Source organism: Anolis sagrei, chromosome 2 (genome assembly GCF_037176765.1).
Source record: "Anolis sagrei isolate rAnoSag1 chromosome 2, rAnoSag1.mat, whole genome shotgun sequence".
Taxonomy (NCBI): Eukaryota; Metazoa; Chordata; class Lepidosauria; order Squamata; family Dactyloidae; genus Anolis; species Anolis sagrei.
In genome coordinates this window covers 16,566,630-16,590,530 of record NC_090022.1, presented here as the reverse complement: position 1 = coordinate 16,590,530, position 23,901 = coordinate 16,566,630, and the positions used below count along the sequence as shown (strand labels likewise).

At 42.8% G+C, this 23,901-nt stretch overlaps 1 protein-coding gene across 1 annotated transcript; it reads right to left on the bottom strand.

Moving 5' to 3' along the window:
* Nucleotides 1–4,080: 4,080 nt before the first annotated feature.
* Nucleotides 4,081–22,848, bottom strand: LOC132765953 (zinc finger protein RFP-like). The gene is made up of 7 exons (XM_067465499.1): nucleotides 22,400–22,848; nucleotides 17,936–18,031; nucleotides 15,648–15,878; nucleotides 12,658–12,680; nucleotides 11,439–11,557; nucleotides 9,668–9,700; nucleotides 4,081–4,727 (listed from the first exon to the last, which is right to left on the bottom strand). The coding sequence occupies exons 1-7, from the start codon at nucleotides 22,802–22,804 to the stop codon at nucleotides 4,207–4,209; spliced, it is 1,428 nt and encodes a 475-aa protein (XP_067321600.1). The 5' UTR covers nucleotides 22,805–22,848; the 3' UTR covers nucleotides 4,081–4,206.
* Between the last annotated feature and the right edge of the window lie 1,053 nt (nucleotides 22,849–23,901).

The following is a 23,901-nucleotide window of genomic DNA, read 5'->3' as shown; positions in this document are numbered from 1 at the left end:
TGGATTAACCTGAGCACACATTCTCAAAAGATCATGACAGTTTTATAAACACGGAAATATTTCAGTCATATGTCATCCTGTAAATCTCTGCTCATTCCAGAATATCTTAAAGCCACCAGATCTTGTTTGATTTTGAAAGCTAAGCAGGGCTGGTTAGTATTGGGAAAGGAGGCTGCAGACAAATACCAGATTCTGTATTTTAACCAAGGATTAAATTTTGAAGTGCCAATCTTCAGCATAAGAGTCCTTTTAATTATCTTCTATAGGCAATTCCAGAAAGGTATGCAACTATGGTGCTCTACTGTTTAAGAATACCTATATATAGTAATATTTCTCCCGCCTACCATTTTCAGCAATTGAACTGAGATGAGGACAATGAGAAAATGAGAGGAAGGAAAAGAGAAAAGTGAAGAGAGGGAAAGGAGGCATGTACCATAAAAGCACCAGATCCTGTTTGATCTTTGAAGCTAAGCAGGGACGACCCTGGGAGGCCACCAACCCACTTCAGAAGGAGGAAATAGCAAAAAACAAAAACTTTGATAAGAAAGGTTGACAGTTCAAAGCTCGGGTCGGGGTGAGCTCCTAGCCTTTAGCCCAGCTTACCTAGCACCTCGAAAGCAAAATGTGAGTAGATAAATAGGTACCATTTTAAAAGTGAGGAGATTCTTAAAGCACCCATAAGGAAATGTCATAAAAATGCTGGTAATTCAATCAAGGAGGAAGTTTATGAACAAAGCTCTTCGGCAGGGAAGATGGAGTGACATCGCCCCCTGTGGCCGGAACCAAGAACAAGCCTCCAAGATCCCAAAGATGGGAAAGCCTATATATACCTCTTTATGTACAATTGTCTGTCCTGTCAGTGTATAACAGCATTGAATGTTTGCCGTGCATGTGTTCTGTGATCTGCCCTGAGTCCCCTTCGGGATGAGAAGGGCAGAATATAAATACTGTAAATAAATAAGAAAACCCTATGAAATTTGTGAGGTCGCATCCACTCATAATTTCCTCTCTGCCAAAGTATGCTAAAGACTTATTTGGAAGCAATAACTATGAAACTATACTGTGATGGACATGAACCATGTCCATCAGATATACACACCAGGGAAATGCCTTGAGGGGACATCTTGCCAAACATCAGTGAGTCCTCTAGCACAACTCAATGGTCGCCATCCCATGGAAACATACCATAGATGTAAGACCTAGAGAGAACCCAGAGAGGCATATTTTGTTAGACTCTAGGAAAGGAAATCACAGATACCGGTCCTGCGCATATAGGGGTCATACTGTACTCTCAACAAAATCGTAGTAGCCTTGCAATTCTGAATATCCTTTTAAGGAGGAATACATGGCAATGTAGAGTTAAGGCTCTCTGAAATAATTGCTCAGTTTCTTGAAGTGCCACCAAGCAACAATGAATGTGACATTTGAAATAATCCTACATAATCTCTTCCTGCTCAGATTATTATTTCCGTGCCTAGAGCATGCATCTATACATATCTCCAGCTTGCCTAAGCTACCAGGTGAATCATGCGTTATTTATTTCCAGTGAGCAAGAGGAAGGACCTAGGGACATTATTCTTCAAATTAAAAGTTTGAATTCTGTGTTGACCCTTTCTCTATTTTCAATCCTCCTTTCCTTCAACTTCTCTAGAATATTTCACAAGCACTGTGCACTTCTTGAACATTGGGATAACCACATCTAGTTGGGCACAGAGTTTCAAATTATTCCTGCTAGATGCCTCTCCCAGCACACAAACAACCCCTGTTCACTGGCAACATGGTGACCCTGCAACATAAAGCCTAATGAGATATTCTCCATTTTCAGAATGCCTTTTTTTGTTTCTGGCTCAAAATAGAACTTGATAACTCATTAAACATACAGTGTTCCCTTGCTCCTTTGCGGTTCACTTAACGCCGACTTTCTGTTTCACGGTTTTCCCTGTGTGATCCTCCTCCTTGCTTCCTTCCCTCTCACTTTGCTTTTTCTTTCCTCTTTCCCCTCCCATCCTCCCTCCCTCCCTCTGGTGCCCATGCCAGCTTCCCCTGGCAAGAGGGACACTTTCAACTGTGTGGCCCTCCTCCTCACCTTCTCTCCCTCCTTTCTTGCCTTCCTTCCTATGCCGCTTTTCCTCCTCTTGTCCCTCTCGCTCTGGTCGTGCTGCTTCTGCAGGAACTGCCGCACTTCAGCCAGGTCTCCAGCGGTGGCCCAGTGCAGCTTGGCTAACTCATTGCTCCGGACTTATTGCCTCCGCCGGGCCCAGGACCAGCAGCTCTGGCGGATCCTTCCGTTTCTTCCCTAGCCCCAGCATCATCTTCCTCCTCTTCTTCTTTCTCCCACAGGCTCAGGAGGCGAAAGTGTTCCTCTTATCAGGGGAAGGTGGCAAGGGTGCCCAAGGGAGGGAGGGAGGGGAAAGAGGAGAGGAAAGAGAAGGCAAAGAGAGGGGGAAGGGAACAGCCCTACTTAGGGGTATTTCACTTATCGCGGGTGGTCCTGGAATGAAACACCCACAATAAATGAGGGGGAACACTGTAATCCCTTCACAATATTCTGAGAAGCCACATGGAACACATAATGGGCTTTAGATAGCACTACAAGGTTTTTCTGATATGATCTGGTTTCAGTCCTGGCCTCTATTGCTAAATCTGATTCCCTCTTTGGGGCTCTCCATTGAATTCACCAACCGCCTTGAATACCCTTTTGTTTACCTGATTGGTACCCACTGTGTTGACTGGAACAGAGATATCAAAACCCATTTCAGCCCATCTTCTCTTGCCACACTGCATTCCTTTTCGCGCACACCCTTTCCATGGTCAGATCAATAAACAAACACAAAGATTTTAAAATAATCCAGTGGCAGTTTATTAAATTTCATATGATTACCAGAGCCAATCAATGAAAGAGGACAGAGTTTCTGATTTATCAGTGAGTGGATCCTAGGCAGTGTTATTTTGGACAGATCAGAAGCCAGTGCGGTATGTCAGTCTTTGGAGTGCAGACTTTGGCCAAGGTGAATAAATGCCTCTGATTTTGCCTTCAACCCATCTGTGTCACATTCGATCTTTTGGGAGTTGACATTCCAGCAGGGCTTCTTAGGGCCCTTCCACACAGTCATATAACCCAGAATATCAAGGCAGAAGAACCCACAATATCTGTTTTGAACTGGAATATATGGCCGTATGGACTCAGATAACCCAATTCAAAGCAGATATTGTGGGATTTTTGCCTTAATATTCTGGGTTTTATGGCTGTGTGGAAGGGCTCTGGAACATTTTCCATTCATGACCCCTTTCCACACAAGAAAATTTGTCGTGATCCCTTGTCGTGGCCCTAGATATATAGATATAGGGTTGCTATAGAGCAGGAATTCAGGGGTCTTTGCAGAGACCAATCTGACTCTTTAAAGAGTTCGTTACTCTGGCGAGACAGAGAGAAGCACCCAATCCCTGATTTTTCCCAATAAAAGATCTCACCAAGTTGAAGGAAGTGCCACCGAGATATTTTATTTGCGATTCGGCTGAAAAGGATGCAATGCAGCAATCATTCGCCAAGCAGAGCATGTGGTTACAGAAGTAAAGGCCATTTTTATAGAAAATACAGAGTTGTGAATTTCAAAATTCCCGCTCCCTCCTCCCGCCCAGCTTGAAGGGGATTGGCTGACGCCCAAACAGCTGGGAGGAGGCTTGGCCATCCCCCATGCATCAGGGCCAATCACAGGGCTTTCGCGGTGCACCAGAGCCTAACAGGAGGCTCCTTCTGCCTCGACGCTCCAGCAAATTAGAAGGGAGGAAGGTGAGATGAAGGGAGACAATGCATTCTGGAGTGGATTATGACAAAATTGTCCCTGAGGCTTAGCGAGATCCGGGTGGGGGGTCTGCCAGCCAAGCCATTCTATTGTGTTCGTGAGTGAAGGCAATAAACATACGTTAAAGAAATCCGGGTTTTGTATTGTCGAAGGCTTTCATGGCTGGAATCACTAGGTTCTTGTAGGTTTTTTCGGGCTATAGGGCCATGTTCTAGAGGCATTTCTCCTGACGTTTCGCCTGCATCTATGGCAAGCATCCTCAGAGGCAGTGAGGTCTGTTCCAACTCCTCCAAAAGAGGAGTTTCAGAAAGAGAACACAAAAATGTAACAGGTCCAGATCTTTGGAGACAAAGCTCTTCTTATGCCTCAGTTGATTTGAGTTTTTGGATGTTGCTCTCCATCTTTAGGGAGAGAGCTCCAGTTGCGCTTGTTCTTCCACATGAAAGAAGGGAAGGAGGGTCTCTCCTGAGAAAGAGGCTGGAAGGTATTCAAAGATCAGGGCTGCTGAGTCTGCATCGTAAAAGGCCACCCGACCCCCTTCATAGTTCAGAGTCACTCGTACCCTCTTGGGCTCCTCCCTTGGGGGCAGGACTGGGTTTTCAGAGGTGTCAGAGAAGGACCAGTATATATTGTCCCACTTCCCGATCTCCCAGATCCCACTCTCAGTGCCACAGTAGAGTAAGCCCTTTCTTTCCACAGACTTTCTGGCAACTCCCAGAGACCACGGTTCCTCACTCCCTACAATGACTTCCCAAAAATGCCTGCCTTGTGAGAATGCCTCCAGGCCCAGGACATCATAATATTCATTGAATCTCTCAGGATTATCAGGAAGATCTTGATCTTCCTCTCCCCATGTCACACATCTGAGATCTTCAGAGATGATGAGCCGAGGATGGGCTGTTTTGGGATCTAGAGTCACATGTGCTGTTGGAAAAAGAAGTAGAAAGAAAGATCATTTCCCATTTCCATTTCTAATAAAGCAACAGCAAAATCTTTCCTCACCTCCACTAAACAGGTTATGGACCTCTATTTTGGAAGAATATTATCTGAGTGCATGGTGGTTTCATCACTGGATTGACTCTGGAGAACAGGGTTGAATTTTTGCTTTGACACGGAAACCCAAAAAACAACTTGGGCAAGCCATACTCTCTTATCTGTCTGAACACATCTCCCCCTATGAACCACCTTGGAGGTTACAAGAGAGGAGATTCCATCTGAACACGAGGAAGAGCTTCCTGACTGTGAGAGCCGTTCAGCAGTGGAACTCTCTGCCCCGGAGTGTGGTGGAGGCTCCTTCTTTGGAAGCTTTTAAACAGAGGCTGGATGGCCATCTGTCAGGGGTGATTTGAATGCAATATTCCTGCTTCTTGGCAGGGGGTTGGACTGGATGGCCCAACTCTTTGATTCTATGATTCGATGATTCTATGATTAAGCTCTTCTGGGGAGGCCCTGCTTTCAGTTCCGTCTCCTTCCCAGGTGCAGTTGGTGGGGACGAGGAACAAGAACTTCTCAGTGGTGGCCCCTTGGCTATAGAACTCCCCTCCCAGGGAAATCAGATCAGCCCCCTCCCTCCTGACCTTTATTAAGGCTTTGGGACCAGGTCTTTGGTCAGTGAATCAATACAGTGCTAGAAATGGATACGGAATTTGTGCAATATGACAATTTGAATGGCTCTGGATTGTGATTTTTGACTGCGTGGTTTTTAAGGGTTGTTGCTAAGATGTTTTTAATTCTTTGTTTTTAATGTAATTGTCTATTTTAATCGATTGCTTGTTTTATAAGGCATCAAATTGTTGCTAACCTGTAAGCCACCTTGAGTCCCCTGGGGGGTGAGAAGGGTGGGGTATAAATGTGGTAATAAATACATAAATAAATACTTTCTGCGCTCCAGAAAACCTGGAACAACCTGGGATCAAAACCAGATACAGTGAAGATATCTGCCCTTGTGCTTTGCTACCCTGCTGCTGAGTATGCATTCCCAGTGTGGAATTCACCACGTTAAAACAGTGGATGTAGCTCTTAATGAGACATGCCGCATTATCACAGGATGTCTATGCCCAACACACTGGACAAATTATACTGCTTAGCTGGTATTGCACTACTTGACATCTGCCGCAAAGTAGCAGAAAGGTCCAAGGCCTTGTTTGGATATCAGCCAGCATGCCAATGACTTAAATCTAGAATAAGCTTCCTAAGATCTGCAGAGATATTCACAAGAACACCCCAGCAAGCGAAAGTCCAAAAGTGGCCGGCTAATACCCGGAACCTCAATCTGTGGTTGATACCAGAGAAGAGATTCCCTCCTGGGCACACAGAAGACTAAACAACTTGGAAGATCCTGTACAGACTATGCTCTGGTACCATGAGATGCAGAGCCAGTATCAAGAAATGGGGCTATATATATGCTATGCTCCACCCTGAGTCCCCTTTGGGGTGAGAAGGGTGGAATATAGGTGTTTAAAATAAATAAATAAATAAATAAATAAATAAATAAATAAATAAATAAGCTGCAGAAAACCCCAGGGTAGTATAACCTGAAGGTTGCTGTAAGTCAGAAGAAATCTGAAAGCACACAAATCCATCCACTTCCATGCCAAAATTATCTTTGCATATTTCATACTGCAGTGGGGAAACCATTTTTATTTTTTTTTTGCCTAGGGATGCATAGCACGTGGTTGACAAAAAACCCTCCCCTGTCACCAAAGTAAAAAGACATAAAAAAGTTACCTATCTGATCATCTATCTTTTGCTGCAGATGAAATGGGGCAGAGATATCTAGGCTATTTCAGCATTCCTATGGGAATTCCAGGCGTAATCCAAGTACATGCATTTTGTTTGTGTCTTGAAAAAGTTATTGTTTCAATACAAAATCCGGTCACCAGAATTCATACAGAGAGATTAAGTCTCAGACAAGAAACTTTAATCTAAAGCTATTTCTGCTTAATCTGTGCAGCACAATTGAGCTCTTGACAGTTTGGGGAAAGAGATTTGAACTTAACTGATGGCGCAATATTTCCAGTAATTAGAAATTATGTGTTGTTTATTGTTGTCACTGAATTCATTATCTTGGGGAAGTTAGACCATTGAATATTCCATGGTACTTTTGTAATTCACTTGATTGGGGTTTTTTGTTTTTTTTTAATCAGGAATGACTTGAGAAATAAAAAGCATAAGAACAACACAGTCTGTGATTGCTGGCTGATTCTGGAACTTGGAGTCCTGATGACTTGACTTTTCTAAACTCTGGTCAAAAAACAATGGGTTAATGCAGTGTTTCTCAGCCTTCCTAATGCCGCGACCCCTTCATACACTTCCTCATGTTGTGGTGACCTCCAACCATAACATTATTTTCCTTGCTACTTCGTAACTGTCACTTTGTTACTGTTATGAATCATCAGGTAAATATCTGATATGCAGAATGTATTTTCATTCACTGGACCAAATTTGGCACAAATATTCGATACATCCAAATTTGAATACTGGTGGGGTTGGAGGGGGGATTGATTTTGTCACTTGGGAGTTGTAGCTGCTGGGATTCTGAACTCCACCAACAATGGAATTGAACCAACCTTAACACACAGAACTCCCTTGACCAACAGAAAATACTGGAAGGGTTTGGAGGGCATTGATCTTGAGTTTAGGAGTTGTAGTTCACCTACATCTAGAGGGCACTGTGGACTCAAACAATGGTGGATCTGGACCAAACTTGGCATGGATACTCAATATGCCCAGATTTGAATACTGGTGGGGTTTGTTTTTTTTGGGGGGGGGGGGGTTGATTTTGTCATTTGGGAGTTGTAGTTGCTGGGATTTATAGTTCACCTACAATCAAAGAGCATTCTGAACCCCATCAACAATGGAATTGAACCAAACATGGGACACAGAAAATACTGGAAGGGTTTGGTGGGTATTGACCTTGAGTTTGGGAGTTGTAGTTCACCTGCATCCAGAGAGCACTGTGGACTCAAACAATGATGGATCTGGACCAAACTTGGCACCAATACTCAATATGCTCAAATGTGAACACTGGTGGAGTTTGAAGGAAATAGACCTTGACATTTGGGAGTTGTATTTTCTGGGATTTATAGTTCACCTTCAATCAAAGATCATTCTGAACCCCACCAATGATAGAATTGGGCCAAACTTCCCACACAGGACCCCCACAACCAAAAGAAAATACTGTTTTCTGATAGTCTCTGGCGACCCCTCTGACATCCCCTCGTGACCCCCTCAGGGGTCCCGACCCCCAGGTTGAGAAACACTGGGTTAATGGATGGGAAAAGGATGGTCCTCGGGCGTAATTATTGTAGTCCCTGCTATAGAATCATGGGACCCGTAGTGTTACAAGCTCGTTAGCCTTTTCTGCTGGAGGCTCACGAAATGACAATTCCCAGAATTCCATCATATAAGAGTCAGGGCAATTAAAGTGGTGTAAGAGTGCATACATTCTACAGTGTAGATGAACCCTGAGAGGAAGGAAGATAATTTTCTGTTTGTTTTGCTTCACTTGGTTCAGCTGTATCTTGTGGAAGTATGGCTGAGGTTGGATAAAAAGGTTCAAGGGAATTCTGCTAAAAATATAAATAAATGGAGATAAATCAAGCCTAAATCTTACCTAGGAGTTCAGATGACTAAACTGGAATTATTGTACATTGTGTGCATCTAAAGCTGGCCTTTTGAATCCCACCCTCCGCAATGGAAACCCCCTGAGTGACCAAGGTCTACTCTCTCAGCCTTCTGAATTATCATTTATACTCAAGTATAAGCCAAGTTTTTCAGTCCCTTTTTTAGGCTCCCCCCCCCCCCCCGGGCTTATATTTAAGTCAAAGTTCTTTATTATTTTACTCTGTTATTATTTTATTACATTTATTACTTTACTCTAATTATTATTATTATTATTATTATTATTATTATTATTAGATTTATTATTATACTCTATTATTATTAGATTTATTATTTACTCTATTCATTATTATTGTTAGATTTATTATTTTACTCTATTATTACTGTAATTATTAAATTTTGACTCTTATTATTACATTTGTTATTTGACTCTATTATTATTGGAAGGATATGTAAGCACATTTACATTGAAGAAGGTTAGAATACAGTGTTCCCTCGCTACTTTGTGATTCGCTTATTGCAAACTCGCTGTTTCGCGGATTTAAAAAAATATTAATTTAAAATATATATCGTGGTATTTTTGCTGTTTTGTGGGGGTTTTGCTGCTGCCAAATTTCCACCTAATTTGGGAATAGTGGCATTGGACAACCCACATGCTTCATTCCATCCACATGCTATGTACAATCAGGCATATAGTTCAATCAGTGCATCATGTGCCACAATGGTCAATGTGCAGTCCCCCATAGCAATGTGTCAGTGGAAGCACTTTCCCTCCTCAGTCCTGCCTCCTTGAAAGGCCTTTCCTTCCTTTCCTTCACTTTATTTAAAGTTTATAAAGACTTAAAGTAGTGTATAACTACTAAAATAATGTATAAATATTAAAATAAATAGAGCATCCCTACATCACGGTTTTTCACTTATTGTGGGAGGTCCTGGAACCTAACCCCAGCAATAAGTGAGGGAACACTGTAATGGTTTGATCAGATTTGGACAGTCCTATCTTAAATTACAGTTTTATGCAAATATTCAAAAACAATTAACCTACTGATGCCTCAATTAATGTAATTTTATTGGTATCTATTTTAATTTTGAAATGTGCTGCTGCATTTCCCACCCTTGGCTTATACTTGAGTCAATATGTTTTCTCAGTTTTTTTGTGGTAAAATTAGGTGCCTCTGCTTTTATTCAGGTTGGCTTATATTTGAGTTGGCTTCGAGTATGTAGGCCTTTTTTTTTTTTACCTTTCTGCTGCTGAAATCCAGATTCCAGAGTGTCTAGAAAGTGGAAGAAAAGAGAGAGACTTAGCATAACATCCAGAAATGCAAGACAATGCAACATGGGATGGGCTGACATCCCACACCTGAGAGAAGTAGTGCAACTTCACAAATTTCCACCTAATTTGGGAATAGTGGCATTGGACAACCAACATGCTTCATTCCATCCACATGCTATGTACGATGAGGCATATAGTTCAATCAGTCCATCATGTGCCACAATGGTCAATGTGCAGTCCCCCATAGCAATGTGTCAGTGGAAACTTCTCATGCATAGAGAAAAAGGGTCCCTAAAGTGATTGAGCAGAAGGGGCCAGTTCTACCTAATTCTCCCTGGAAGGAGAGAAGTGGCAGCTTGCATGGAAGTCAAATCTCTCTCTATCCTTGTTAGGTGTGTCTCAATGTACCTATAGTAAAGACTGTGTAGTCGACGGCTTTCATGGCCGGAATCACTGAGTTGCTGTGAGTTTTCCAGGCTGTATGGCCATGTTCCAGAAGCATTCTCTCCTGATATTTCACCTACATCTATGGCAGGCATCCTCAGATGTTGTGAGGTCTGTTGGAAACTAGGCAAGTGGGGTTTATATATCTGCGGAATGTCCAGGGTGGGAGTAGTTAAAACTGTTATATAGAAATCCCAGCCACCTCTCAGATTGAGGCTAAGACTAATGGATCTGATTATTGCAAACTGAAATTCTTAGAGAGGTATTCTGTACAGTTTCTTGCATTTGCATAATTGTTGTTGTTCATTCGTTCAGTCGTCTCTGACTCTTTGTGACCTCATGGACCAGCCCACGCCAGAGCTCCCTGTCGGCCGTCACCACCCCCAGCTCCTTCAAGGTCAAGCCAGTTACTTCAAGGATGCCATCCATCCATCTTGCCCTTGGTCGGCCCCTCTTCCTTTTGCCTTCCACTTTCCCCAGCATCATTGTCTTCTCTAGGCTTTCCTGTCTCCTCATGATGTGGCCAAAGTACTTCAGCTTTGTCTCTAGTATCCTTCCCTCCAATGAGCAGTCGGGCTTTATTTCCTGGAGGATGGACTGGTTGGATCTTCTCGCAGTCCAAGGCACTCTCAGCACTTTCCTCCAGCACCACAGTTCAAAAGCATCTCTCTTCCTTCGCTCAGCCTTCCCTAAGGTCCAGCTCTCACATCCGTAGGTGACAACAGGGAATACCATGGCTTTGACTAGGCAATGGATCTTTGTTGCCAGTCTGATGTCTCTACTCTTTACTATTTTATTGAGACTGGACATTGCTCTCCTCCCAAGCAGTAAGCGTCTCCTGATTTCCTGGCCACAGTCTGCATCTGCAGTAATCTTTGCACCTAGAAATACAATGTCTGTCACGGCCTCCACATTTTCTCCTCTTTTCCAGTTGTCAATCATTCTTGTTGCCATAATCTTGGGTTTTTTTTAATGTTTAGCTGCATTTCCATAATACCAGGATAGATTAAAGGCACACATGTGTATCATTGAGCATCTAGTTTTAAAAAGAATGAACAAAGACAGGATGCCAAAAGTCAGCATATCAAAGCCTCTCACAATCAATTTATAAAATTTTGAGTAAAGAGGAAAGGTTCTCCCTGCCAGAAAAATGAGACTAAGGAGGGAACGATTCCTGCTTCTCTACTGAGGGGATTACAAAATCTGTATAGTTGAGACCAGCTCCAGAAAAGGCCTGATGTCCCTCATTTCCACCAAAGTTAGACAAAAAAATCACTGAAGACAATCACCCTTACCTCCGAATTGCTTCATGACACCCTCCAGAAAGTGATTTATATCACAGAGGTCCCAGATCTTCCATTTCAGGGCAGGAGAAAAAACTGCAGGAAACCCTGATTTTTCCTTCTTCTCACATCTGGAAGCAGAGCGGGGGGGGGGGGGGGGCATATTACAACGTGCATTTACACTGTAGAATTAATGCAGTTTGACACTACTTGATGACTAAGTGCTGTGGGATCCTGGGGTTTATAGTTTGATGGGTCACAAGTATTCTTTAGCAGAGAATCCTAAAAACCTTGTAAAACTACAAAGCCCAGGATTCCATGGCAGTTCAAGTTCAAGTGCATTAATTCTATAGTAAAGATGAACCCAAAACAATCACAGAGTTGGAAAGGGCCTTATGGGCCATCAAGTCCAACTCCCCCTTTGAACCCAAGCCATGGCCCTTGCAATGAAGTATCTTGTATTTGTCACTGTTGAACTAACAAAATGAAGTTCAACAGGGACAAATGCAAGATACTCCACTTAGGCAGAAAAAACGAAATGCAAAGATACAAAATGGGGGACAATGCCTGGCTCGAGAGCAGTACGTGTGAAAAAGATCTTAGAGCCATCATGGACAACAAGTTAAACATGAACCAACAATGTGATGTGGTGGCAAAAAAAGCCAATGGGATTTTGGCCTGCATCAATAGGAGCATAGTGTCTAGATCTAGGGAAGTAATGCTACCCCTCTATTCCGCTTTGGTTAGACCACACCTGGAATATTGTGTCCAATTCTGGGCACCACAATTCAAGAGAGATATTGACAAGCTGGAATGTGTCCAGAGGAGGGCGACTAAAATGATCAGGGGTCTGGAGAACAAGCCCTATGAGGAGCGGAGCAAGCTTGTTTTCTGCTGCCCTGGAAACTAGGACGTGGAACAATGGCTTTAAACTACAGGAAAGCAGATTCCATCTGAACATGAGGAAGAACTTTCTGACTGTGAGAGCCGTTCAGCAGTGGAACTCTCTGCCCCGGAGTATGGTGGAGGCTCTTTCTTTGGAAGCTTTTAAACAGAGGCTGGATGGCCATCTGTCAGGGGTGATTTGAATGCAACATTCCTGCTTCTTGGCAGGGGGTTGGACTGGATGGCCCATGAGGTCTCTTCCAACTCTTTGATTCTATGATTCTATGATTCTATGATTTGAAGTCCTTCAAGCACCAATCTCTGCTTTAGTGGGATATTAACTTACCCTCTTATGAAGCTTCCAATATCCTGCAAGTGAGAAAAAGAAAGAACTCAGCAGAGGCATTTGCATGGAGACTGCTCTCATATATCTCAAAAAGAAGCATGTCCAATTAATTGAAATAGTTTGAAGCAAGTTTAGAAGGGTGAAACAGCCCTGCCTCCACAAACTATATAGATGCATAAATCTATGCAATGGCTTTTCTATTTCAGTGGCGCTTTTTGGCCAAGTTGTGATAAATGTGATGTGTGGATTGAATGAAATTGAATGAAAATTGGATAACTGGGGTCTGGTGAAGACCCAATACACCATCCTAAGAAGTATTCATGAACTGACATGACCAGAGACAATGATTAACTCTTGGGTAAAGAACATGTTTACATGATCAGAGACTATTTATTTATTTATTTATTTATTTGTGACATTTATATTACGCCTTTCTCACCCCAAAAGGGCGGCTTACAAGTTATATGTACATACAATATATTATATTAATAGCATAGCACAATATTAGTATTATATATTACTATATTGTACTACACCACTATACTGTAATTTATTAGTAATATTACATATAATATGAAATATAAAATTATTATATTGTACTATTATTAGTATTATATTGTATTACATTACAATATTATCAATATTATATGTGTATACAATATATTAAGACATATAATATATAAAGACGCAATAACTCTTTAAGTTATGAAAGTTAACACAATAGTTCCTAACCTTAAGAAGGAAACATCTGTTTGGAACTGATGGAGTATCAGAATGTTTCAGCTGGTTAACGTTAATCAATTTAGAACAACAGAAAAAAAATGCTACATGATAAAGGCCCCTTACTCTCAGAAAAAGTGTGTCAGACCAACAGGAACACCGTTCTGAACACAATTATGAACAGCCAGCTCCTCTCAAGAAGCTGATCACCTTAATCAAGATGAATGGTAAGAATGCTTGATGAATGAATGAATGATTATTTATTTACAGTATTTCTATACCGCTTTTCTCACCCCTAGAGAGACTCAAAGCGGTTTATATATAACTGACAAAACGTCAATGCCATACATTAGACACTGATGCGATGCCAAACCACAACAATCACAATAATAAAACCACAATTAAACATAAATTATAATTAGACAGTACATAAGCAATGCGCCTGGGGCTATAGTTTTTAGTGGAAGAAACATGGACGTGAAATCTTTTCCCCAGGGGATTGCTTCTTGCCCTCCTTTAGGAAACTGGAACTTCCAAAGATCAGAACAGAACAGATAACTCGAAATGGTATTTACTGTTCACAATGAGTTATCTTTCTTAGGCATAAACTTGGTGTTTCAACAGGGATAAAGAAAATATATGTTACAAGGAATTTTGCAGCTGAGAAACATTTCCAAGTTCCCTCTTTCTCAATGGCTGTAAATGCCTGAATATTCACAGCCCCAATCCAAATTGCCTATATTTGAAGGCACGAAGCCTTCCTCTGGTGCCACCGGACCAGTTTGAAGGCACTTGGGTCTCCTCAATGTTGTCCAGGGCGATCTGGGCATGAAGTATGAGTCCCAAGGGTAAAAAACCTTAGAATTGGTGCTGAGAGGTAACTTAATCAAGGACTTTAGAGCCAAGTCTCTTTCTCACATCCATCTGATAGAAAGTTTGATGGTGGAATGGAAAAGGAAAGCACTCCCTCCACCAGGAAGAGGTGGAGCCAAAAAAATTGAGCTGAGGAAGCAATATAACTGATGCAAACGACATTGATTGACAGCTACAAATAACCAATCAGAAAAACTGTGTCAGACCAGCAGGAACATCGTTCTGAACACTGTTATGAAAGCCAAAACCAAGGTCACAACAATATCTGTTATAGAACTCTAGTATGCTGATGACAACATAGTCTGTGCGAATTCAGAAGACCTACAAGCCACTCTAAACACCTTCGCAGAAGCATACAAGAAGCTCAGCCTGTCATTGAACAACCAAAGTGCTCTTTCAGCAGTCACCAGCCAATCCCTCTGCAATGCCAGAAATACAACTCAATGGTGTAACATTAGACAATGTTGACCATTTCCACTACCTTGGTAGCCACCTCTCCACAAAAGTCAAATGCAACACCGCCTAAGCTCTATAAGTCCAGCATTTTTCCCAATAAAGCAGAGAGTGTTTGAGGACCAGGACATCTGTAGGGAGACCAAGGGGCTTGTTTATAAAGCTATTGTCCTCCCAACCCTGCTATATGCCTGTGAAACATGGACTGTCTACAGATGTCATACTCAACTCCTGGAATTATTCCATCAGTATTGCCTCCAAAAAATCCTGCACATCTCTTGGGAAGACAGGTGGACAAATGTCAGCATGCTGGAAGAAGCAAAGATCACCAGTACTGAAGCGATGTTCCTACGCCATCAACTCTGCTAAACTGGCCACGTTGTCTGAATGCCCGTCTTCCAAATCAGTTACTATACTCCCAACTCAAGAATGAGAAATGTAATGTTGGTGGTCATGAAAAGAGATTTAAAGAGGAACGTGCGTCAAGCCAACCCCGACTGGGACCGTATTCCACCTGGAAACCGATGTCCTCACTGCGGAAAAACACGCAGATCAAGCATAGCCACAGCCACCTATGGACTCACCACCAAGACACTGCACTTGGAGGACCATCATCCTCAGGCTATGAGGGATCGCCTAAGTAAAAAATTTACCCTTAATGCTAACTAAGAACTTCATTTGTGAGAGAGTGGAAAACAGTGGAGAGAACCATCTTCTTTAATTTCCTACCATCAAGCTCCTGTGCCTTTCTGTCTTCTGTGATACCAACACTCTGTTGCCATCACACATTCTTTGTCTGCTTTTTCCTGCTTCTCATAGCATAAATGTAATTTCATACAACAAAGTTCACAATATTATGCATGAGACAAAGTCTGTGTAGCCTGAACCATCAGAAAGCCAAGGTGCCATTGCCCCACTACCCATGGAGACAATATGGGCCTTACCTGGAGGAGTTCACTTGCCGGCTGCTGATGCTTCTCCTCCGTCTCTTGGATGAGTTTCGAGAGAGAGGAGAGTTCTTCAGAGAGTCTGGCCAGATGTTCTTCCCCTTTGGTTGAAATTTCCTTCTCTACCTCTTCCATTTTTGCTAGCAGATTCCTCTCTTGTTCTTCTAGAAACTGGTGCATGAGCCTGAATGCAGCTACAGTCTTCTCCTTCTCTCTTTGAGTTTTCTCCTAGAATAAAAAAAAAGGTGAAACAGGAGTGAGAGGCAGAAAGAAACTGTCACTGGACTGAATTTTCCACATTCCGTTGAAAAGAAACTTGGGTCCCTTCACACAGAAAATATCCTACACATTTTTTTATTGTGTCAGAAGCGACTTTGAAATATACTGCATGTTGCTTCTGGTGGGAGAGTCTTGCTGTCTGCAAGGACGTTGTCCATGGGACGCCCATCTTTTAGGATGCTTCTCTCATGTTCCCGCATAGAAAGCTGGGGCTGCTAGATGGGAGCTAACTCCATGTTGTGGATTTGAAATGCGCTACTGCAGCTCCTACTGTATATCCAGCAGTGAAAGACCATTGTGAATCTTCGAATGGGCCTGCCACTGGAATAAGTTTTCAGTAGGCTTTAGGACTATTAGGACCATTGGAGGTGAATTTCAGGCGGAGTGAGGTTGAACGGGCCTTAAGAAGCATTGCTAACAACAAGGCAGCAGGAGACGACGGGATCTCAGCCGAACTTTTCAAAATCTTGAAAGAGGATGCTGTCAAGGTGATGTATGCCATATGCAAGCAAATATGGAAAACACAAAAATGACCATCAGACTGGAAAAAATCAACTTATATCCCCATACCCCAAAAGGGAAATGCTAAAGAATGCTCAAACTTTCATACAGTGGCTCTTATTTCTCATGCTAGTAAGGTAATCCTCAAGATCCTGCAAGGAAGACTCCAGCAATGCATGGAGAGAGAGTTGCCAGATGTACAAGCTGGGTTCAGAAAAGGCAGAGGAACCAGAGACCAAATTGCTAATATCCACTGGATAATGGAGAAAGGCAGGAAATTTCAGAAAAAAACATCTATTTCTGTTTTATTAACTATTTAAAGTCTTTGACTGTGTGGATCATAATAAATTGTGGCAAGTTCTTGGTGGGATGGGGATACCAAGCCACCTTGTCTCTCTCCTGAGGAATCTGTACCAGGACCAAGTAGCAACAGTAAGAACTGACCATGGAACAACAGACTGGTTCAAGATTGGGAAAGGTGTATGGTAGGGTTGTATCCTCTCCCCCAACCTATTCAACTTGTATGCAGAACATATCATGCGATGTGCAGGGCTTGAGCAATGTAAGGCTGGGGTTAAAATTGCTGGAGGAAACAACCTTAGATATGCAGATGACACCACTCTGATGGCCAAAAGCGAGGAGGAGCTGAGAAGCCTTCTAATCAAGGTGAAAGAAGAAAGTGCAAAAGCTGGATTGCAGTTAAACATAAAAAAACCAAGATTATGGCAACTGGGTTGAGTGATAAATGGCAAATAGAGGGAGAAAACATGGAGGCAGTGACAGACTTTGTATTTCTAGGTGCAAAGATTACTGCAGACACAGACTGTGGCCAGAAAATCAGGAGACACTTATTTCTTGGGAGGAGAGCAATGTCCAATCTCGGTAAAATAGTGAAGAGTAAAGATATCACACTGGCAACCAAGATCCGCATAGTTAAAGCAATGGTATCCCTGGTAGTCAACTATGGATGTGAGAGCTGGACTATAAGGAAGGCTGAGCGAAGGAAGATAAATGCTTTTGAACTGTGGTGCTGGAGGAAAGTGCTGAGAGTGCCTTGGACAGCAAGAAGATCTAACCAGTCCATACTTCAGGAAATAAAGCCCGACTGCTCACTGGAGGAAAGGATAGTAGAGGCCAAGATGAAGTACTTTGGCCACATCATGAGAAGAAAGGAAAGCTTAGAGAAGACAATGATGCTGGGGAAAATGGAAGGAAAAAGGAAGAGGGGCCGACCAAGGGCAAGATGGATGGATGACATCCTTGAAGTGACTGGCTTGACTCTGAAGAAGCTGGGGGAGGTGACAGCTGACAGGGCGCTCTGGCATGGGATGGTCCATGAGGTCACAAAGAGTCAGAAGTGACTGAATGAATGAACAACAACAAGAAGACCATTCAAATGAGATATATTTTGACAATACATAATGTCTGCATTGAGTATTTGGTTTATGTAGGTGCTCACTCACTTCTGCAATATGTTCCCACTTTCTAGTTGTAATGCCACTTACAAGCAAATCTTGTCTTTCCTGTGCTGTGTCAAATCTGTAGGCCAGAATTTTCTCTTTTTCCTTCTTCAGAGACTCCATCAAATTCCAAATTCGCTCCTGAAAAGAAAAACAAAGTCCTTGGTTACTTCTTTTCTTCAGGGTTTAGAATGGTTACAAATATTATGTAATGACCTCTCTATATTTATGAATTTTATGAGAAATGTCAGAGCAGCAGTAAAATAAATGAAAACATTAAAGAACAGTAGAAATGTAAGAAGATGTGGTTACAGGGGTATGCAAAGTACTATCTGGGGACCATAAATTGCTGAATTGGCACAATTAAGTGAACGAAGAGCATTGTGACATTGAAGCTGCTCAACTGGGTAAGTATCCACTCTCAATGATGGTGTGATAGCACTGGAATAACAGGTTCATGCAATAAAGTCTGATATTTTTTTCTTTGAGGAGCTTTTGTTCATTCATTTCATATTAGTTTGAGCCGCAGTGTTGCAATGGGTTAAAACCTTGTGCCAGCTGAACTGCTGACCTGAAGACCTGAAGGTCAGCAGTTTGAATCTGTGAGATGGGTGGTTCAAATCTGTGAGACGGGGTGTGCTCCTGTCTGTCAGCTCCAGCTTCCCATGCAGGAACATGAGAGAAGCCTCTCATAAGATGGTGACACATCCAGGCATCCCCTAGACAAAGTCCTTGCAGACAGCCAATTCTCTCACACCAGAAGTGACTTGTAGTATATTCTCAATTTGCTTCTGACATGATAAAAAATAACTTTATTTTCTCAAAAAAATTAAACAAATTTCTGCCTGCTTGCTTGGTTCTATATTCTCAGACTTATAGAATCATAGAATCAAAGAGTTGGAAGAGACCTCATGGGCCATCCAGTCCAACCCCCTGCCAAGAAGCAGGAACACTGCATTCAAATCACCCCTGACAGATGGCCATCCAGCCTCTGTTTAAAAGCTTCCAAAGAAGGAGCCTCCACCACACTCCGGGACAGAGAGTTCCACTGCTGAACGGCTCTCACAGTCAGGAAGTTCTTCCTTATGTTCAGATGGAATCTCCTTTCTTGTAGTTTGAAGCCATTGTTCCGCGTCCTAGTCTCCAGGGCAGCAGAAAACAAGCTTGCTCCCTCCTCCCTGTGGCTTCCTCTCACATATTTATACATGGCTATCATATCCCCTCTCAGCCTTCTCTTCTTCAGGCTAAACATGCCCAGCTCCTTAAGCCGTTCCTCATAGGCCTTGTTCTCCAGACCTTTTATCATTTTAGTCGCTCTCCTCTGGACACATTCCAGCTTGTCAATATCTCTCTTGAATTGTGGTGCCCAGAATTGGACACAATATTCCAGATGTGGTCTAACCAAAGCAGAATAGAGGGGTAGCATTACTTCCTTAGATCTAGACACTATGCTCCTATTGATGCAGGCCAAAATCCCATTGGCTTTTTTTGCCGCCGCATCACATTGTTGGCTCATGTTTAACTTGTTGTCCACGAGGACTCCAAGATCTTTTTCACACGTACTGCTTTCGAGCCAGGTATTGTCCTCCATTCTGTATCTTTGCATTTCGTTTTTCCTGCCAAAGTAGAGTATCTTGCATTTGTCCCTGTTGAACTTCATTTTGTTAATTATGGCACATCTCTCTAATCTGTCAAAATCGTTTTGAATCCTGCTCCTGTCCTCTGGAGTATTGGCTATCCCTCCCAATTTGGTGTCGTCTGCAAACTTGATGATCCTGCCTTCTAACCCTTCATCTAAGTCATTAATAAAGTTGTTGAACAGGACCGGGCCCAGGACGGAACCCTGCAGCACTCCGCTCGTCACTTCTTTCCAGGATGAAGAGGAAGCATTAGTGTGCACCCTTTGGGTTCGTCCATTTAACCAATTACAGATCCACCTCACCGTAGTTTTGCCTAGCCCACATTGGACTAGTTTCCTTGCCAGAAGGTCATGGGGGACCTTGTCGAAGGCCTTACTGAAATCCAGGTACGCCACATCCACAGCATTCCCCGCATCTACCCAGCTTGTAACTCTATCGAAAAAAGAGATCAGATTAGTCTGGCATGACTTGTTTTTGATAAATCCATGTTGACTATTAGCAATGACCGCATTTGTTTCTAAGTGTTTGCAGACCACTTCCTTAACAATCTTTTCCAGAATCTTGCCTGGTATTGACGTGAGGCTGACTGGACGGTAGTTGTTTGGGTCATCCTTTTTTCCCTTCTTGAAGATTGGGACCACATTGGCCCTCCTCCAATCTGCTCGAACTTCTCCCGTTCTCCAAGAACTCTCAAAGATGGTTGCCAATGGTTCCGAAATGACTTCTGCTAGTTCCTTCAATACTCTTGGGTGTAGTTGATCTGGCCCTGGGGACTTGAACTCATTTAGAGCGGCCAGGTATTCCTGTACGACTTGTTTCCCAATTTGGAGTTGGATGTCCTCAAATCCCTCATCCACTCCGTCTTGCTGAGGTTGAAGATGACTTTCTTTTTGTGAGAAGACCGAGGCAAAGAAGGTATTAAGTAGTTCTGCCTTTTCCCTATCCCCTGTCAGCATTGCCCCATCTTCTCCTCGAAGAGGCCCTATCGCCTCCTTGTTTTTCCTTTTTCTACTGACATAAGAAAAGAAGCCCTTTTATTGTTTTTAATGTCCCTGGCAAGCCTGAGCTCATTTTGTGCTTTAGCCTTGCGGACCTTTTCCCTACAGGTGTTGGCTATTTGTTTGAATTCTTCTTTGGTGATTTCTCCCTTTTTCCACTTCTTGTGCATGTCTCTTTTGTGTCTCAGCACAGTTAGAAGTTCTTTGGACATCCATTCTGGCTTCTTTGCACTTGTCCTATTTTTTCTTTTTGTTGGCACGGTTTGCAACTGCGCCTTGAGTATTTCACTCTTGAGAAACTCCCATCCATTCGTAACTCCCTTGTCTTTTAGTATCTGTGTCCATGGAATGCTGCTCAGTGTTTCCTTCATTTTTTGGAAATCAGCTCTCCTAAAGTCCAAAATGCTTAGTTTCAGCCTTCCTGTGTACCTCAAATTGCAGGAACACATGGTCACTTGCCCCTAAGGATCCTACCACTTCAACCGCATCGATCAGGTCCTCCACATTTGTTAAGATGAGATCAAGAGTAGCCAATCCCCTTGTTGCCTCTTCTACCTTCTGGACCATGAAATTGTCTGCAAGGCAAGCGAGGAATTTGTTGGACTTTGTACTCTTGGCCGAGTTTGTTTTCCAGCAAATATCGGGATAGTTGAAATTGGCCATGACTACTACATCTCTTCTCTGTGCCTGTTTGGTCAACTGTTGGCAGAAGACTACATAAAGTTCTTCCTCCTGGCTTGGAGGTCTGTAGTAGACTCCTACAATGAGATCTTTTTTAGTCCCAGTTCCCTTGATTCTTATCCAGATGCTTTCAAGCTGGTTTCCCGGATTGCTGTCTTGAATCTCTTCTGCAGCATAAGAGTTTTTGACATATAAGGCTACTCCGCCTCCTCTCCCCTTTGTTCGGTTTCTGTGAAAGAGGTTATAGCCCTCGATGTCTACATTCCAGCGATAGGAGTCATCCCACCAAGTTTCAGTGATGCCTATGATATCATATTTGTGGTGTTGTGCTAAAACACCACACACTTAAATAAGATGGCCACAATTATTATACACAGATGGTCTGAGCAGTGGATTATGACTTTGGGCAAGTCACACACCATCAGCCCTTGAAAAACTTGAATAGGTTTTCCTTAGAGTCAACATAAATCAGAAATGACTTGAAACCTCGCAACAACATAACAACCTCTCCACTACTGTGGAGGATTCACCCTCTGCTCTGCATCCAGCTTTTGGATGGCAGCAAAGAGGATACAGTAAGGCTTCCTAATCCTATCTTCTTAAGGGATAATACTTTCTTTTCTCCTGGATCTGGGTGCATTGAATCATAACATGAGAAGAAACCATAAAGAACATCTGGTTCAGTCACATTTTGCTATGCGGAAATGCACAATGAAAATATTCCCAATAGATAGCTATCCAGCCTCAAAAAAACCCCAGAGAAGGAGATTGGAGAAGGAAAATGTAATGGAAATTCCTAGACAGCATATTTCACTATAACAGGGCTCTGCCTAATGTTTATGTGGAATCTTTCTTCGTGTAATTTGAATCCATTGTTCCATGTCCTAAGGTGCATAAACATTGTAGAATTAAAAGTTTGACACCACTTGAACTGCCGTGGCTCGATGATACGGAATCCTGGCATTTGTAGTTTAACGAGGCACCAATACTTTCAGCACAAAGGCTAAAGACTATAAAAGTACTACTTCCATAATGCTATAGCATTGAGCATTTAAGTAGACTCAATCTGAATACATTTTACAATATAGAAACACCACAGTCTCTGAAAACCTGGAGTCTGGAGCAACATTACACACATGTTTTGAGTAGTGGAGATGGAACACAACACTTCCAATTATACATCTTCCTACCTTGTACTCTTGCAATGGCTCATCCAGAGGAATCACCTTGTGGTTTTCGTGCTCCTTTGACTTGTCACACACCACACAGATGGAACTTTCATGGTCCTTACAGAAGAGCTTCAGGGGTTCTTGGTGCTTCTGGCAGACTCTCCCCTTTCCTTCTCTCTTCTGGCTCCCCAATTTCTTTGCTATCTTTACCAATTTTGCCAGTTGCCAGTTTGGCCTGATGTCCCCTTCCAACACTTCTTTCCTGCATTGTGGACAGGTGGCCCCTTTCTCCTTCCTATACTGAGCCAGGCAAGACCGGCAGAAATTGTGCCCGCAAGCAATGCTCACAGGCTTCTTGAAATACTCCAAGCAGATGGGACAGGCCAGTTCCTCACAGAGCTCCTTCACAGGGTCTCCAGAGGCCATGGTTGCTGATGCTGTTCAACTGGGAAGACCAGACAAAGCTAATAGCCTTATTACTTTCGTTTCTCAGACTTTATCTTCTTGTAAAGCAATTGAGGACTCCGCCTCTGCCCAACCTCTGGCACTGCAACCTCTGAGCTCTCCAAATACCTCTGCCTTTGAGAAACTGAATATAGGATGCTTCCTCTTTCTCTGTCTTCCTGGGCACTTTGCAAGTTATTCTCTAAGCATACATTTGATGTTGCTGTATTAAATTGTTTTTAATTGTTTTAAATTGTTTTAAATTTGTTTTTAATTTGTTTTAGATTTTAGCCTGTTCTTGTAAGCTGCTCTGAGCCCCAGGGGAGTGGTGGCATATAAGTTTGAATTATAAATAAATAAATAAATAAATAAATATAACTCCCTTCCTAAAAAAGAAAAAAGAGCCTCCCTGGTTCTTGGTTTATTTCCAGGCACAACTCAAAGGGGTGGGTATAATCTATAAAGCCCTATGCAGCTTAACTCCAGCCTATTTTAGACACCCTATCCCCTCATAGTAGTGGTTCTCAACCTGTGGGTCCCCAGGTGTTTTGCCTACAACACCCAGAAATCCTAGCCAGTTTACCAGCTGTTAGGGTCCGCTAAAACATCTGGGGACCCACAGGTTGAGAACCACTGCCCCATAGGAACCTGGCAGAGTGTTCTGACTGGATGGGGAAGGCTTTCTCTTGGCCCCATCAACACTGTGGCATGGATGGAATTAGACACCACGTTAACTACCACAACTCAGTGCTATGGAGTCATGAGAGCTGTAGTTTGGTGAGGCATGAGCACTATTGAAGAGAAGGGAAAAGACCTTGGAAAACAACCACTCCTGGGATTCAGTAGCATTGCACCATGGCAGCTAAAGTGCTGCAAACAGCATTAATTCTTCATCGTAGTGTAAATGGACCCTGGTCTGCTGCAGAGAGAGGAAGGCAGGTGAGAGAGGAAAGAGGGAGATCCAAGGAAGAGCGGAGGCATGGGCAGATGGACACAAGGTGGTATCTCCAAAGAAGGGCACTTGGGGGGGGGGGGGGTTGGGCCAGGACACCAAAGGCAGGGTGGAGAGATTCTGGGGA

Excerpts from the sequence above, each read along its gene's own strand:
- LOC132765953 (XM_067465499.1), bottom strand. The coding sequence starts at position 22,804 with ATGGCCTCTGGAGACCCTGTGAAGGAGCTCTGTGAGGAACTGGCCTGT. Across the intron at positions 18,032-22,399 it reads AGCCATTGCAAGAGTACAAG|GAGCGAATTTGGAATTTGAT; the intron begins GTAGGAAGATGT and ends TTTTCTTTTCAG. Across the intron at positions 12,681-15,647 it reads CGGCAAGTGAACTCCTCCAG|GATATTGGAAGCTTCATAAG; the intron begins GTAAGGCCCATA and ends TCTCACTTGCAG.